The sequence below is a fragment of the Nerophis ophidion genome, linkage group LG05 (assembly GCF_033978795.1).
Source record: "Nerophis ophidion isolate RoL-2023_Sa linkage group LG05, RoL_Noph_v1.0, whole genome shotgun sequence".
Taxonomy (NCBI): Eukaryota; Metazoa; Chordata; class Actinopteri; order Syngnathiformes; family Syngnathidae; genus Nerophis; species Nerophis ophidion.
In genome coordinates this window covers 9,966,795-9,984,841 of record NC_084615.1, presented here as the reverse complement: position 1 = coordinate 9,984,841, position 18,047 = coordinate 9,966,795, and the positions used below count along the sequence as shown (strand labels likewise).

Here is an 18,047-nt window from a genome sequence, read left to right as displayed (position 1 = left end):
CATTGAAACATAGGGAAGACTATGCAAAACTGAACTGGCTGCAAAGTAAACAAAAACAGAATGCTGGACGACAGCAAAGACTTACAGCGTCTGGAGCAGCAGACGGCGTCCACAAAGTACACCCACACATGATATGACAATCAACACCAAAATAAGAAACACTACAAACAGCAAAAAACTCAAAATAAGTCACAGGTCACAGCGTGATGCGACAGGTGGTGACAGTACATCTACTTTGAGACGAGCTATAGTGATGCATGCTTGGTTATGGTTTGAATTTATATCCAACAATTGCGACAACTTTTTATTGTCTTTCAGTTGCTGAATTTCATTTTTTAATGTTTTCTGCTAGTGGTGTGCAGGCGCATTTTTCCAATGAAAAAAATGTGCCTTGGCTCAAAAAAGGTTGAAAAACACTGCACTAGTGTAACAACAACGTTGGAAATGTGTCCCGTGAAAAACTGTCCGACTGAAACTCTAATAACTAAAGTTCCTTGGGTGAATAACGTAAACTCACTACACCGGTATGTTTTAGCGCTTTCATGGCGAGTCTACTGACAGATATAAGTAAGAACTTTACACTACTTTATATTAGAAATGGCAACAGCGGAGGATGAATGTCCCATAACAAGAAGATAGAGAAAAAGAAGCTTATCGACTATGGTGTCGGCAGGGACTACAAAGATGGACTCACGCAAATTTTCAGGACTTGTGCAGATCCCAAATACACATCAGCAGGTACCAGAAGGTAAGTAACAGTGACGTGCAGTGAATTAAACACCAGGTGAGGCAAACCTACTTTTTTTTCTTCATCTTTTTTTTTTTATTACTTAAATTCATATGTGCAGCTCAAGTTATTGATTTAGGTTGCACATTAGAGCTACAGGGAAAAATAGGGAGTTATTCGCTTTCATAAAAACGTTATAATGATATTATATGATAAATGGGTCCAAAAACTCTTTGATAAAGTTGTTATTAAATACTTTTTGGTCCCATTTGCTTTTAACAAACTAAATCAAGTATTGTGAGTGTATATTACCTTTCTGTATTTGTATCTGAAGCAGCAATAGCTATCCTCCATGAAAACGTACTTTGAATGATCGCGTTCATTTTGTCTAGTTTAGAGAAGTATTTCATCTTGGATACAGTATACAATCCTTAATATTGGCAGAAAGATTCATTTATTTCAATTTCATTCCAAGAAATTAAACAATATTTTTGCATCTGACAAAAAACACCCACAAATGCTGGCTTACTCTAATAAAAATGTCATGTTTCTTATAAATACAGATAAAAAAAAAGAAAATAAAAAAATCCTGGCTTCTGCTGGAGAGACCTGTGTCTCCTAGCTTGAGCGCCCCCACTTCTCCCAGTGTGGTGAGTCAGAGTACTGCTGAGGCATTGAACTGCAAGTTGACAGTTTATTGCCCCCTACCCTGAGGCAGAGATACTTGCTGCCTCAAGACCTGCCTTTTCGACGTGGCAACAAGCATGCGCCCCCTCGCACACGCACGCCCAACACACACTGTGTGTAGCCGTGGAGGCACCGCCTGTGTCTGCCTCACTTCTCATCTGCTGCATTGTTTTGATCTGTGATTTTGACCATGAAAATTATCAAAATAAACAGGAACCACACCAAAATCACATAGAAAGCATAAACCAAAAGAAACTTATTAAAACTTATTTTATTTTATGACTTTGTTTTGGAATATCTCATGGTCAAGCCACCTGGTGGCAGGTGAGGCACTGCCTCACTTGCTTCCCCTGACAGCACGTCACTGGTAAGTAAAGTTGCTTTTGTATAATATTGTGAAACAAAAAAACATAATAATACCTTATGTTGAAGCACAGTACAATCCATCAAGTGATGCGGGTTCATGGCTTACCAAAGTCGTACTAAGTTAAAGTACCAAAGATTGTCACACCCACACTAGGTGTGGTGAAATTGGTCCTCTGCATTTGACCCATCCCCTTGTTCAGCCCCTGGGAGGTGAGGGGAGCAGTGAGCAGCAGCGTGGGCCGCGCCCGGGAATCATTTTTGGTGATTTGACCCCCAATTCCAACCCTTGATGCTGAGTGCCAAGCAGGGAGGTAATGGGTCACATTTTTATAGTATTTGGTATGACCTGGTTGGGGTTTGAACTCACAACCTACCGCTCTCAGGGCGGAGACTCTAACCACCAGGTAAACTAAAACATTTTGATAGATTTTTTGAGCGCCGGGTGTCATGTTCTATATTTTCAATGGAACATACAACATTTTGGTTTTGTTTACTTGAGTCATATTGCAGTCTACACATTGTTTTGTGTGTGACTGCCATCTACTGGCCACATTTACAATTTCACCATGTACCAAATAAAATAGCTTGGAGGTCGGTAAGCACAACCAAAATTATTCCGTACACTTACGCACACTCTTGGAAATCTCTCGGTGAGCTTCAAGCACACCTGTGATGTGAAAACCATTTTTTGAAGCACATCAGAAAAATGCCAATAGTGTGCAAAGCAGTAATCAGAGCAAAGGGTGGCTATTAGTGCTGCGAATCTTCGGGTGTCCCACGATTCGATTCGATATCGATTCTTGGGGTCGCAATTCGATTATATATCGATTATTTTCGATTCAACGCGATTCTCGATTCAAAATTGATATTTTTCCGATTCAAAAGGATTCTCTATTTATTCAATACATAGGATTTCAGCAGGATCTACCTCAGTCTGCTGACATGCTAGCAGAGTAGTAGATATTTTTGTAAAAAGCTTTTATAATTGTAAAGGACAATGTTTTATCAACTGATTGCAATAATGTAAATTTGTTTTAACTATTAAACCAGGTGTCGGGAACCTTTTTGGCTGAGAGAGCCAAAAAGCCAAATATTTTAAAATATATTTCAGTAAGAGCCATATAATACTTTTTTTTAACACTGAACACAACTAAACACGTGCATTTTAAGTAAGACCAACATTTCTAGAGTATAATAGGTCTCTTATTTTTTTTAATATTGTTATTCTGAAACTAACTGTGGAGGGGGCGTGGCATGCGGGCCTGCAGCGACAGGTGCGTATATGGCCCACCTGGGCCTTGTTATCTAATCACCTGTCGCTCTGTTACAAGCAGCAGCCAGGAGGAGAGACGGGGTTGGGGCTGGAAATACTATTGCTGGAAAGCAACTGAGAGACTTATTGAAAAATAAAACAATATTGTAACCCGGAAACAGGCTCTCATGTCAGTGGTTGGGGCTCTGAAGAACCCCCAGGAGGGCAAGCCCCACACTAAACAATAATACATAAATAACTTCTTACCATTAACGCAACTTCTTGAACAGGTGCGGTAGAAAACGGATGGATGGATTAAAAATGCATGAGAATGTTTTATATTTTGAGCATTATTTTTTAACACTGTGATTACAAGTGGAATTATTCATTACTTATCGTGTTAAGCAACGTCAGCTCAGATTTACCAGGGAGCCAGATGCAGTCATCAAAAGAGCCACATCTGGCTCTAGAGCCATAGGTTCCCAACCCCTGTATTAAACGAACCAAAAATACGACTTATTTTATCTTTGTGAAAACATTGGACACAGTGTGTTGTCAAGCTTATGAGATGCGATGCAAGTGTAAGCCACTGTGACACTATTGTTCTTTTTTTTTTTTTTATAAATGTCTAATGATAATGTCAATGAGGGATTTTTAATCACTGCTATGCTGAAATTATAACTAATATTGATACTGTTGTTGATAATATTAATTTTTGTTTCACTACTTTTGGTTTGTTCTGTGTCAATCAATCAATCAATGTTTATTTATATAGCCCTAAATCACAAATGTCTCAAAGGACTGCAGAAACCATTACGACTACAACATCCTCGGAAGAACCCACATAAGGGCAAGGAAAACTCACACCCAGTGGGACGCCAGTGACAATGCTGACTATGAGAAACCTTGGAGAGGACCTCAAATGTGGGCAACCCCCCCCTCTAGGGGACCGAAAGCAATGGATGTCGAGCGGGTCTAACATGATACTGTGAAAGTTCAATCCATAGTGGCTCCAACACAGCCGCGAGAGTTCAGTTCAAAGCGGATCCAAGACAGCAGCGAGAGTCCCATCCACAGGAAACCATCCCAAGCGGAGGCGGCTCAATAGCGTAGAGATGTCCCCAACCGATACACAGGCGAGCGGTCCATCCTGGGTCTCGACTCTGGACAGCCAGTACTTCATCCATGGTCATCGGACCGGAACCCCCCCACAAGGGAGGGGGGGACATAGGAGAAAAAGAAAAGAAGCGGCAGATCAACTGGTCTAAAAAGGAGGTCTATTTAAAGGCTAGAGTATACAGATGAGTTTTAAGGTGAGACTTAAATGCTTCTACTGAGGTAGCATCTCGAACTGTTACCGGGAGGACATTCCAGAGTACTGGAGCCCGAACGGAAAATGCTCTATAGCCCGCAGACTTTTTTTGGGCTTTAAGAATCACTAATAAGCCGGAGTCTTTTGAACGCACATTTATTGCCGGGACATATGGTACAATACAATCGGCAAGATAGGATGGAGCTAGACCGTGTAGTATTTTATACATAATTAGTAAAACCTTAAAGTCACATCTTAAGTGCACAGGAAGCCAGTGCAGGTGAGCCAGTACAGGCGTAATGTGATCAAACTTTCTTGTTCTTGTCAAAAGTCTAGCAGCCGCATTTTGTACCAACTGTAATCTTTTAATGCTAGACATGGGGAGACCCGAAAATAATACGTGTCGTGTTTGTGTCTTCTCTCGATTGCTCTGTTTATTGCAGTTCTGAGTGTTGCTGGGTCAGGTTTGGTTTTGGAATTGGATTGCATTGTTATTGTATTGCTGTGTATTGGTTTGTTGGATTGATTTAAAAAAAAAAATAATAATTTAACGATTTAAAAAAAAATATGAGAGAGAATGGATTCTGAATCGCACAACGTGAGAATCACGATTCGTATTCGAATCAATTTTTTTTCCCCCACACCCCTAGAGGCTATTTTGAAGAAATTGGAATACAAAACAAACCAGCAAGACACATCAATATTGTTGAACAAAAACACACTCGGAATGTTTTATTTTGAAGCTTAAATTTCTCTTTGCTGCCGGTTAACAGGCGCAAACTTCCGGTCTGGTGTGGCGGGTTTGCCGCGCATCACGTGAGACTCCAGTAACGTGACTTTCCCAAACAGGAAGTGGAAGTCCAAATCACGCAAGTTGCCATCGACACGACGTCTGCTTCTCCCCGCCGCCGGGACGGAGAGATTTTAGGAGGAACCCGCCTGGAAATCATCCCAAATAAAAACAAACAGGTAAGCCATTGTTAACGTGTCGTAGTCTGCCTGCACACCATCACTTTTAGCGATGGAATCGAACCTTGACCTTCTTCCACACTGAATGGAGACCACCATTTATACCATAAAACATCTTGTGTTCGCTACTAAACAACTGCAAATATGTTCTCTGGTGGCTTTTGTTTTGTACAATCCCTTTTAATTGGCGCGGCGTGACAAAAAAACAAAAAACAGTTGGATTCTGAGTCATAACCAGAGTAGCCAGAAATTGTGCTCAAGTAAGAGTACTGTTACTTTAGGGATGTATTACTCAAGTAAAAGTAAGGAGTAGTCACCCAAATATTTACTTGAGTAAAAGTAAAAAGTATGTTGTGAAAAAACTACTCAAGTAATGAGTAACTGATGAGTAACCTGTTCCTTTAATGATTACGGCAACAAGTAATGCACAAAAAAATAAAAATAGCAATGAACAAATTCAGAGCCAGGAATATCTCTTAAGCAACTAAAACAATAATGTATATTAAATCATATATATTTGGTTTTACACTGTATTGAAAACAACTACCCCGCCTTCCGCCCGATTGTAGCTGAGATAGGCGCCAGCGCCCCCCGCGACCCCGAAAGGGAATAAGCGGTAGAAAATGGATGGATGGATGGATTAAAAACAACTTTGAAAATTAATTTTGACAAAAAAACAAAAAACAGTTGGATTCTGAGTCATAACCAGAGTAGCCAGAAATTGTACTCAAGTAAGAGTACTGTTACTTTACAGATGTATTACTCAAGTAAAAGTAAGGAGTCGTCACTCAAATATTTACTTGAGTAAAAGTAAAAAGTGTGTTGTGAAAAAACTACTCAATTACTGAGTAACTGATGAGTAACATGTTCCTTTAATGATGACGGCAACAAGTAACGCACAAAAACATAAAAATAGCAATGAACAAATTCAGAGCCAGGAATATCTCTTAAGCAACTAAAACAATAATATATATTAAATAATGTATAATTGGGTTTACACTGTATTTAAAAAAAATTTATAAATTAATTTCGACAAAAAAACAGTTGGATTCTTAATAATAACCAGAGTAGCCAGAAATTGTTTTCAAGTAAGAGTACTGTTACTTTAGAGATGTATTAATCAAGTAAAAGTAAGGAGTAGTCACCCAAATATTTACTTGAGTAAAAGTAAAATATGGTACAATACATATTTTGGTGAAAAAACTACTCAAGTACTGAGTAACTGATGAGTAACCTGTTCCTTTAATGATGACGGCAACAAGTAATGCACAAAAACATAAAAATAGCAATTAACAAATTCAGAACCAGGAATATCTCTTAAGCAACTAAAACAATAATGTATGTAAAATAATATATATTTGGTTTTCCACTGTATTGAAAAAAACTTTGAAAATTAATTTTGACAAAAAAACAAAAAACAGTTGGATTCTGAGTCATAACCAGAGTAGCCAAAAATTGTTTTCAAGTAAGAGTACTGTTACTTTAGAGATGTATTACTCAAGTAAAAGTAAGGAGTAGTCACCCAAATATTTACTTGAGTAAAAGTAAAAAGTATGTGGTGAAAAAACTACTCAAGTACTGAGTAACTGATGAGTAACCTGTTCCTTTAATGATGACGGCAACAAGTAATGCACAAAAACATAAAAATAGCAATGAACAAATTCACAGCCAGGAATATCTCTTAAGCAACTAAAACAATAATATATATTAAATAATATATATTTGGTTTTACACTGTATTGAAAAAAACTTTGAAAATTAATTTTGACAAAAAAACAGTTGGATTCTTAATAATAACCAGAGTAGCCAGAAATTGTTTTCAAGTAAGAGTACTGTTACTTTAGAGATGTATTACTCAAGTAAAAGTAAGGAGTAGTCACTCAAATATTTATTTGAGTAAAAGTAAAAAGTATGTTGTGAAAAAACTACTCAAGTACTGAGTAACTGATGAGTAACCTGTTCCTCTAATGATGACGGCAACAAGTAATGCACAAAAACATAAAAATAGCAATGAACAAATTCAGAGCCAGGAATATCTCTTAAGCAACTAAAACAATAATGTATATTAAATAATATATATCTGGTTTTACACTGTATTGGAAAAAAACATAATTTTACCTTTGCAACCTCATTATACTATTGCAGTGTTTTTCAACCACTGTGCCGCTGCACACTAGTGTGCCGTGAGATACGGTCTGGTGTGCCGTGGGAGATGATCTAATTTTACCCATTTGGGTTTTTATCAAACCGGTAATTATAATCTGCAAATGATGTGTTGTTGTGGAGTGTCTGTGCTGTCTAGAGCTGGGCAGAGTAACCGTGTAATACTCTTCCATATCAGTAGGTGGCAGCAGGTAGCTAATTGCTTTGTAGATGTGGGAAACAGCGGGAGGCAGTGTGCAGTTAAAAAGGTATTTAATGCATAAACAAGAAATAAACAAAAGGTAAGTGCCACTAAGAAAAGGCATTGAAGCTTAGGGAAGGCTATGCCGAACAAAACTAAAACTGAACTGGCTACAAAGTCAACAAAAACAAATGCTGGACGACAGCAAAGACTTACGGCGGAGCAAAGACGGCGTCCACAATGTACACATGACAATCAACAATCTCCCCACAAAGAAGGATAATCCATCCATTTTCTACCGGTTATTCCCTTCGGGGTCGCGGGGGGAGCTGGAGCCTATCTCAGCTACAATCAGACGGAAGGCGGTGTACACCCTGGACAAGTCGCCACCTCGTCACAGGGTAAAAAGAACTGAAATATTCCCATCCATTTCCTACCGCTTATTCCCTTTGGGGTGGCGGGGGGCTCTGGTGCCTATCTCAGCTACAATCGGGCAGAAGGGGTTATACACCCTGGACAAGTCGCCACCACGTCACAGGGTAAAAAGAACTGAAATATTCCCATCCATTTTCTACCGCTTATTCCCTTTGGGGTGGCGGGGGGCGCTGGTGCCTATCTCAGCTACAATCGGCGGAAAGCGGCGTACACCCTGGACAAGTCGCCACCTTACCTTTACCATGAATTGATTAACGTGGACCCCGACTTAAACAAGTTGAAAAACTTATTCAGGTGTTACCATTTAGTGGTAAATTACTGTGCAATCTACTAATAAAAGTATCAATCAATCAATCAATCAAAAACTCATCGCAGAACTGAAATATTCTTGATTGCTAAAACAAAGTAGATGCGGGAAATATCGCTCAAAGGAAGACATGAAATTGCTACAGGAAAATAACAAAAAAATAGGAGAGCAAGACAAGAAGTAAAACACTACACACAGGAAAACCGCAAAAATACAAAATAAGGTAGTGCTTGATTTGACAGGTGGTGACAGCACACCTACTTTGAGACAAGAGCTATGGTGATGCATGCTTGGTTATGCGTTGAAGTCATATGCAATAATTGTGACGACAACTTTTTACTGTCAACTGAGTTTCGTTTTTTTATGATTTCTGCTGGTGGTGTGCCTACGCATTTTTTCAACGCAAAAAATGTGCCCTGGCTCAAAAAAGGTTGAAAAACACTGTACTATTGGCTAAGTTTTATATTCATAAATGTAAGTTTCTCAATACCCGACCTGTTTTTTGTGCCTTTAAAAAGATTTAGAACTCTACATTAAAACACTCTACCTCTAACAACCAAAAAGCTGTGAAAACGATTATGCTGTGTTCCAAATTTAAGTTATTTATTGAGATTGAGTGAGCCTATGGCTTTGCACTTTGTTTATTTTATATATATATATATATATATATATATATATATATATATATATATATGTGTATATATTTTGCATTCTATTTTAGTTACTTTGAATTTACAACCCCCTGGCGCTGTTTTGTACGGTTTTTATACTGTTTTGTACTTACTTTGATTATTATTTTCAACTGTTTGTAAATGTTGAAATTTATAAAGGTTTATAAAAAAAAAAATGTGCAGTTAATCATGTCACCGCCTGGCTCTGTTTGATTGGTGAAACGGAGTCAAACATCACCAGTGACTGCATTTGATTGGTGAAACGCAGGCATATATACATAATTATTCTAAAATAATCCCAGTGTTAAAAATAATATTCAAAATATAAACATTCTCATGCATTTTAATCCATCCAACCGTTTTCTACCATACCTGTTCATGAAGTCGCATTAATGGTAAGAAGTATTTTAATTATTATTGGTTAACTTCAGAATAACAATCTTATTAAAAACAATAAGAGACTTATTATTCTTTAAAAATGTTGGTCTTACTTAAAAATGCATGCATTTTGTTGTATTCAGAGTTAAATAATATTATATGACTCTCACGGAAATACATTTTAAAATATTTGGCTTTCATGGCCCTCCCAGCCAAAAAGGTTCCCGACCCCTGTTTTAGAGGCCAAAATGTTAACATAACTTAACTGTTTTGTTTTTTGTTTTCACTGAAAAATATACTCTTATAGTATAAGTGAAGTGAATTATATCAGGGTTTCCCCCAGAATATTTGTTAGTTGAGGTGGTGTCTCTCTAGGGGGAAGGAGGCAGGTCTCCCGGGACAAGTTGGGTGTAAGGAACTGTGTAATTTGGCCTGTCGCCACCATCACATCTCCATCTCATCGCTGCCTGGGAGGCAATAGACTACAGACTGTAGTGAAGTAGGCTGGCTTCGTCGCGTGAAGAAGCCCTACAATTTTTGGTTGTGTTTTCTGTTCCGTATGTTTAATGGCAATTTACGATATATATATATATATATATATATATATATATATATATATATATATATATATATATATATATATATATATATGTCAATATTTTTTCCGTAAAGATAAAACAAAACAGTCCTAGTACATTAGCAATTGGAGAGACTATTCATCCCTGAACACCATGGAGTTCATGTAGGCTTTATCATGCAGTTACAATATTATGTCAACTATCAGAGACAGAAACTCTTCATTTAACCTAATATCCTTTTTTGCTGCTTCAACACAGAAAAAAGTAAAGTGAAATAACTTAGTTGTTAACTGTAGGTCAATAATGTTTGTCTTGCTCTCAGACAGACAAGAGAAGTATCCTACAATTCTCTTTTGTAAAGTAAATCCGAACAGCCGATATGGGCATCTACATCAACTATGTGATTTGCTTGAGTAGCTGGAAAGGACAAGAAAAACAAAAAATTAAATAAATATATATAAATATAAGTATATTTTTTATTTTATTTTTAATTTTTTTAAGACTTTAATTTAGCGGTGGCTTTGTTGTTAAGGGGGCCGCCTTAACAACAAAGCGCTGCGGGAAACCCTGTATATTTATATCGCGCTTTTCTCTAGTGACTCAAAGCGCTTTTACATAGTGAAACCCAATATCTAAGTTACATTTAAACCAGTGTGGGTGGCACTGGGAGCAGGTGGGTGAAGTGTCTTGCCCAAGGACACAATGGCAGTGAATCGGATGGCGGGAGCAGGGAACTAGAACCCTCAAGTTGCTGGCACGGCCACTCAACCAACCGAGCGATGCCGCCCCAATAAATATAATGGTAATAGAAACATCATTATGTATTTCTACTGGGGGTGCTAGATCTGGAGAAAAAAACTAATTGCGATTAAAAAAATGTCTTTACTATTCAGTGTTTTATCGTTCATAGTTAATATTCTAAATCCCACATTCTTTATTCACATGTACATTCTCTGGGTGTCTCATTCAGTACAAAAAACATTAAAATTCCATTCCGTTTTTTAAGGCGGTGTGATGGATTGGATTGAAACTTTTATTAGTAGATTGCACAGTACAGTACATATTCCGTACAATTGACCACTAAATGGTAACACCCCAATAAGTTTTTCAACTTGTTTAAGTCGGGGTCCATGTTAATCAATTCATGGTACAAATGTATACTATCAGCATAATACAGTCATCACACAAGTTAATCATCATAGTATGTACATTGAATTATTTACAATGTGGAAGGGGGTGTAGGGGGGTGGGGTTGGGACGGGGGGGTTAGGTTTGGTTGCTATCAGCACTTCAGTCATCAACAATTGTATCATCTGAGAAATGGACATAGAAACAGTGTAGGTCTGACTTCGTAATACGATATAGAAGTGAGCAGTGAACATAGTGAGCTCAGACAGCATAAGAACAAGTATATACATTAGATTATTTACAATCCGGGGAGGGGGGAGGGTGTTAGTCTAGGGTTGTAGTAGCCTGGAGGTGTTCTTTTAGAGCGGTTTTGACGGAGGATAGAGATGCACTTTCTTTAATACCTGTTGGGAGTGCATTCATATTGTTAGAACGGAATCTGGGTTCGACATGGTTTGTGGAACTCCCCCTGGTGTTGTGGTTGTGGCGGTCATTGAAGTTATGGAAGTAGTTTGACATGTATTTCGGTGTCAGGGAGGTGTAGCGGATTTTATAGACTAGGCTCAAAAAAAGTGGGACCCCAGAAATGTACTGTGGGACCCCATTTTTATGAGTTGATGGGGTACCTGGGACCCCAATTTGAAAATTCCTAGCGCCAACACTGATGGGAGTATTGGTGCGTGGCGGCTGTGGCCTGCGGGCCGGTTTTAATACTAATCAAATATCATCCCGGGGGCCATAGATAATCCGGATCTGGCACCCGGGCCTTGACTTTGACACAATAATCTAAAGAACAGAATTTACATTTAAAAATGTTCTAAAAAAGTAATATCCTTAAATTTTACTTGTATCAAAGTATATTTATTAAAGGCCTACTGAAATTACATTTTCTTATTTAAACGGGGATTGCAGGTCCATTCTAGGTGTCATACTTGATCATTTCGCGATATTGCCATATTTTTGCTGAACGGATTTAGTAGAGAACATCGACGATCAAGTTCGCAACTTTTGGTCGCTAATAAAAAAAGCCTTGCCTTTACCGGAAGTAGCAGACGATGTGCGCGTGACGTCACAGGTTGTAGGGCTCCTCACATTGTTTATATATATAGCCTCCAGCGGCAAGAGCTATTCGGACCGAGAAAGCGACAATTTCCCCATTAATTTGAGCGAGGATGAAAGATTCGTGGATGAGGAAATTTAGAGTGAAGGACTAGAAAAAGAGAAAAAAAGGCGATTGCAGTGGGAGCGATTCAGATGTTATTAGACACATTTACTAGGATAATGCTGGAAAATCCCTTATCTGCCTATTGTGTTACTAGTGTTTTAGTGAGATTAAATAGTACCTGAAAGTCGGAGGGGTGTGGCCACGGGTGTGTTGACCGCGAGTGTCTCTGAGTGAAGTCACGCAGCTGCAGTAGGACAGAAGCTCCTCTGATGTCTCCGGTAAGAGCCGACTTAATGTCACAATTTTCCCATCCATAGAGAAGGATTTTCGCTTGACCACTCTGTGTTAAAGCTTCACAACAAACAAAGAAACACCGGCTGTGTTTCGGTTGCTAAAGGCAGTTGCAATCCACCGCTTTCCACCAACAGCATTGTTCTTTATAGTCTCCATTATTAATTGAACAAATTGCAAAATATTCAGCAACACAGATGTCTAAAATACTGTGTAATCATGCGATGAAAAGAGACAACTTTTAGCTGTGAGTGGTGCTGGGCTGAAATGTCCACTCCAACCAATAACGTCAACATAAGCGTCATCATTCCGCGACGTTTTCAACAGGATACCTCGCGGGAAATTTAAAATTGCAATTTAGTAAACTAAACCGGTCGTATTGGCATGTGTTGCAATGTTAATATTTCATCATTGATATGCCCTTATGTGGGCCTACCGAGGATGTCGTAGTGGTTTGTGTTGTGGTTTGTGCAGCCCTTTGAGACACTAGTGATTTAGGGCTATATAAGTAAACATTGATTGATTGATTGATATAAACTATCAGACTGCGTGGTGGGTAGTAGTGGCTTTCAGTAGGCCTTTAAACACAGCCCAAACAGCTTGGAAAAAAATAAGAATGGCACAACATATCCCCAGGGTTAAAAATTGTATAACAAAGCAAACGTTTACAGCTGTACATCTCAAAAAGTTGTCCGTTAAGTTTGTATTATTAGCTGGTGAATAATAATGTAGCTTAGAATGTGGCGCAAAGAGCGTTTAGTGAAGTGAAAGAAGGTTTTTGTGCAAGACTGGAATTTTCTGATCGTCACCAATTAATGCTTCCCCTTTATCGTTTAAGTGATTTATCCTAAGTCTGCTCACTGAGTGCTTTTATTTTCTTTACTTCTTGAGGCTCAATCTGTTAGTTTACATGCTTGTTTTTATTTCTCTTTGCTATTTGGTAGGGGTGTAACGGTACACAAAAATTTCGGTTCGGTATGTCCCTCGGTGTAGAGGTCACGGTTCGGTTAATTTTCGGTACAGTAAGAAAACAACAAAATATCAATTTTTGGTTTATTTATTTACCAAATTTGTAAACAATGGCTTTATCCTTTTAACATTGGGAACACTGTAGTAATTCTGCCCACGTTAATCCACATTAAACTGCCTCAAGTTGTTGCTTGGATTAAATAAAATGATAAAACCTCAATTCTTCTACATATAAAAAGTGCAACATTAAACAGTTTCAAGTCAACTCATCAGGCTTAATTCATTACAGCATTTGGGAAGCCTGTAGTTGACTTTTATCATCTAAATCTTATATTTTTACCAACATGTGATAGCAGGGACCCTGCCATTCAAAACTAGGCTGCTACATTACTAAGGATTAATGTAACTATAGCTGAAAAAAATAGTACAGCAGCAATAGGAGAGACTATTCATCCCCTAAACACCTTGGAGTTCAATGAAATAACAGACAGACAGGGCTTTGCTGCCCCTAACACACACACAGCAAAATGAGCTAACGTTACGCTAAAAGCTAAATAGCCTTCACCTTAAGCCAGAACTGCGAGCGAGCTGAGCTGCAGTTTAAGTTTCTAGAAAGTCAACGGGCTCATAGTGATGTTTATAAAGTAGTTGACTTGGAAGTGTTTATTATCATTAGGGGAGAGTCCGCTGCTCCCCTGCTAAACGAATACCTGCTCGACGCTGAAGCAGGGACTCCATGCACTCTGAATATGCACTGCTGATTGGCTTTGTATTTAACCAATCAGATGGTTGTGTGAGTGGTACAAAAGCTTGCTGCTGAGACAGAGGCAGAAAGCAGAGCAGCTTGTGAAGACTTACAAACTTGTTCGGTACGCCCGCGTGCCGAACCGAAACCCCCGTACCGAAACGGTTCAATACAAATACACGTACCGTTACACCCCTACTCTTTGGGCATATTGATTTTGATACGATGTATTTAGTCCATAAGTACACAAACATGTACTTCATGTGTAGTGACATGCTAATTCTTATTTTTAGACTTTTTTTTTTTCAAGTTCCATTTTATGTTATACTCTTCTGACACCACCAGATGGCAGTACCGTATTTTTCTGACTATAAGTCGCAGTTTTTATCATAGTTTGGCCAGGGGTGCGTCTTATACTCAGGAGCGACATATGTGTGAAATTATTAACACATTACCGTGAAATATCAAATAGTATTATTTAGCTAATTCACGTAAGAGACTAGACGTATCAGATTTCATGGGATTTATGGATTAGGAGTGACAGATTGTTTGGTAAAGGTATAGCATGTTCTATATATTATAGTTATTTGAATGACTCTTACCATAATATGTTAGTTAACATAGCAGGCACCTTCTCAGTTGGTTATTTATGCCTCATATAACGTACACTTATTCAGCTTGTTGTTCACTATTCTTTATTCATTTTAAATTGCCTTTCAAATGTATTTTCTTGGTGTTGGGTTTTATCAAATAAATTTCCCTAAACAATGTGATTTATACTCCAGTGCGACTTATATATGTTTTTTCCCTTCTTTATTGTGCAGTTTCGGCAGGTGCGACTTATACTCCAAAAAATACGGTATACTTCCCACATAAGCGGCCATAAGACCCCAATTCAGTAGTGTACGCAATTTTGGAAATAATAGCTAAAAGTTGCTGTCCACGCATGTGGCCACTGAGCCTTTATTTAAAGGGGAACATTATCACAATTTCAAAAGGGTTCAAAACAATAAAAATCAGTTCCCAGTGGCTTGTTTTATTTTTCGAAGTTTTTTTCAAAATTTTACACTTCCCGGAATATTCCTAAAAAAGCTTTAAAGTTCTTGATTTTCGCTATTTGCGATGCGACTGTCCATTTCCCTGTGACATCATACAGTGCTGCCAATACAAACAACATGGCGGTTACCACAGCAAGATATAGCGACATTAGCTCGGATTCAGACTTGGATTTCAGCGCCTTAAGCGATTCAACAGATTACGCATGTATTGAAACAGATGGTCTGAGTATGGAGGCAGATAGCGAAAACGAAATTGAAGAAGAAACTGAAGCTATTGAGCGAATAGCTATTGACGCTATTCAGCCATGGCATGGGTGTACCTAATGAAGTGGCCCATAGCATGGCTGCCTTATTAGCATCGCCGGTAAAATGTGCGGACCAAACGATCAGGACTTTCGCATCTTGTGACACTGGAGCAACTTAAATATGTCGATTGGTAAGTGTTTGTTTCGCATTAAATGTGGGTATCTAGTTTCAAATGTACATACAGCTAGCGTAAATAGCATGTTAGCATCGATTAGCATAGCATGTTAGCATCGATTAACTGGCAGTCATGCTGTGACCAAATATCTCTGATTAGCACATAAGTCAACAATATCAACAAAACTCACCTTTGTGATTTAGTTGACTTAATCGTTGCAAATGCATCTGCAGGTTATCCATACATCTCTGTGCCATGTCTGTCTTAGCATCGCCGGTCTAATGTGGAAACACTCTGGCACATTCAATGGGGGTCTGGCGGCAGACACTTTCGCAACTTCGGGCCAGTGGTGCAACTTGAATCCCTCCCTGTTAGTGTTGTTACACCCTCCGACAACACACCGACGAGGCAATGTCTCCAAAGTTCCAAAAAATTGTCGAAAAAACGGAAAATAACAGAGCTGAGTCCCGGTGTTTGTAATGTGAAAATGAAAATGGCGGCTGTATTACCTCGGTGACGTCACATTCTGACGTCATCGCTACAAGACCGATAAACAGAAAGGCGTATGATTCGCCAAACTTCACCCATTTAGAGTTCGGAAATCGGTTAAAAAAATACATCGTCTTTTTTCTGCAACATCAAGGTATATATTGACACTTACATAGGTCTGGTGATAATGTTCCCCTTTAAGATGTGCATGCTTGTTGGGTGCAAAATGGAATTGATTGTATTAACCAAGTTTCTTTGTTGTGCAGGCCAGCTATGGGCTCCATGTTCCGCAGCGAGGAGGTCTGCCTGGTGCAGCTCTTCCTCCAGTCCGGCTCGGCCTACAACTGTGTCAGCGAGCTGGGAGAACTGGGCCTGGTGGAGTTCAGAGATGTTAGTATTTCTGTGGTCTTCAGAACAAAGAGAGGCCTCTTGCTGGCCTCGTGGACTAGTCACGCACTCTCCACATTTAATTCAATCTTCCATCCAAGCCATGTGTCACATTTGTCTTGTTTCCTTCCCTTGTTCTTAGTCTGCGTAATCTTTTTCCAACCTTTCTTTGGGTCTTCTCTTCCATTTGCATCCAAATCTGACCCAGACAAGTCATTTTTACTGTACTGTACTGTATGTGTAAATCCCCTCCATTCCCTTGTGACCCGATGACGAATTTAACGCTTTTCTTCCTCTTTTCTTCTCGTTTTAGTTAAATCCTAATATAAACGCCTTTCAGAGGAAATTTGTCGGGGAAGTCAGAAGATGTGAGGAGCTGGAGAAAACCTTTAGTGAGTATTGTAGTGTTCCCCACTTATACGCATACTGACCACAGCAATAGCACGATCCAAAAGGTTCCAGGTTAAGAGCTGCTTTTACAAAGACGAAAAGGCTCAGTCTAAACAAAGGTAATTATTTAACAAAGATTCATATTGAGCACGGGTGTCCAAACTACGGCCCGCGAGCAGCAGTCAAAGTCCCGTTTGGCCCGCGAGAATTCAATAAGGTTAATAAGGACTCTGACCCATGGGTTGCCTTCAATGTACAAACCCCGTTTCCATATGAGTTGGGAAATTGTGTTAGATGTAAATATAAACAGAATACAATGATTTGCAAATAATTTTCAACCCATATTCAGTTGAATATGCTACAAAGACAACATATTTGATGATCAAACTGATAAACATTTTTTTTTTTTTTGTAAAAAATCATTATCTTTCAAATTTAATGCCAGAAACACGTCCATAATATCATCAAAAGGTTCAGAGAATCTGGAGAAATCACTCCACGTAAGCGGCATGGCCGGAAACCAACATTGAATGACCATTACCTTCGATCCCTCAGACGGCGCTGTATCAAAAACCGACATCAATCTCTAAAGGATATCACCACATGGGTTTAGGAACACTTCAGAAAACCACTGTCACTAAATACAGTTCTTCGCTACATCTGTAAGTTCAAGTTAAAGCTCTACTATGCAAAGCAAATGCCATTTATCAACAACATCCAGAAACGCCGCTGGCTTCTCTGGGCCTGAGATCATCTCAGATGGAATGATGCAAAGTAGAAAAGTGTTCTGTGGTCGGATGAGTCCACATTTCAAATTGTTTTTGGAAATATTTGACATAGTGTAATCCGGACCAAAGGGGAAGCGAACCATCCAGACTGTTATCGACGCAAAGTTCAAAAGCCAGCATCTGTGATGGTATGGGGGTGCATTAGTGCCCAAGGCATGGGTAACCTACACATATCTGTGAAGGCACCATTA

At 38.9% G+C, this 18,047-nt stretch overlaps 1 protein-coding gene across 2 annotated transcripts in view; it reads left to right on the top strand.

Annotated features, from left to right (window-relative positions):
* Window positions 1-5,156: 5,156 nt before the first annotated feature.
* LOC133552617 (V-type proton ATPase 116 kDa subunit a 3-like) overlaps window positions 5,157-18,047 on the top strand; it is a 66,900-nt gene continuing 54,009 nt past the window's right edge. For both annotated transcript variants that reach the window (XM_061899919.1, XM_061899918.1), the window contains exons 1-3: window positions 5,157-5,313; window positions 16,558-16,681; window positions 16,992-17,070. In XM_061899919.1, coding sequence (XP_061755903.1) covers window positions 16,565-16,681; window positions 16,992-17,070 — 196 coding nt within the window. In that variant the 5' untranslated portion in view covers window positions 5,157-5,313; window positions 16,558-16,564. The remainder of the gene's footprint in view (window positions 5,314-16,557; window positions 16,682-16,991; window positions 17,071-18,047) is intronic.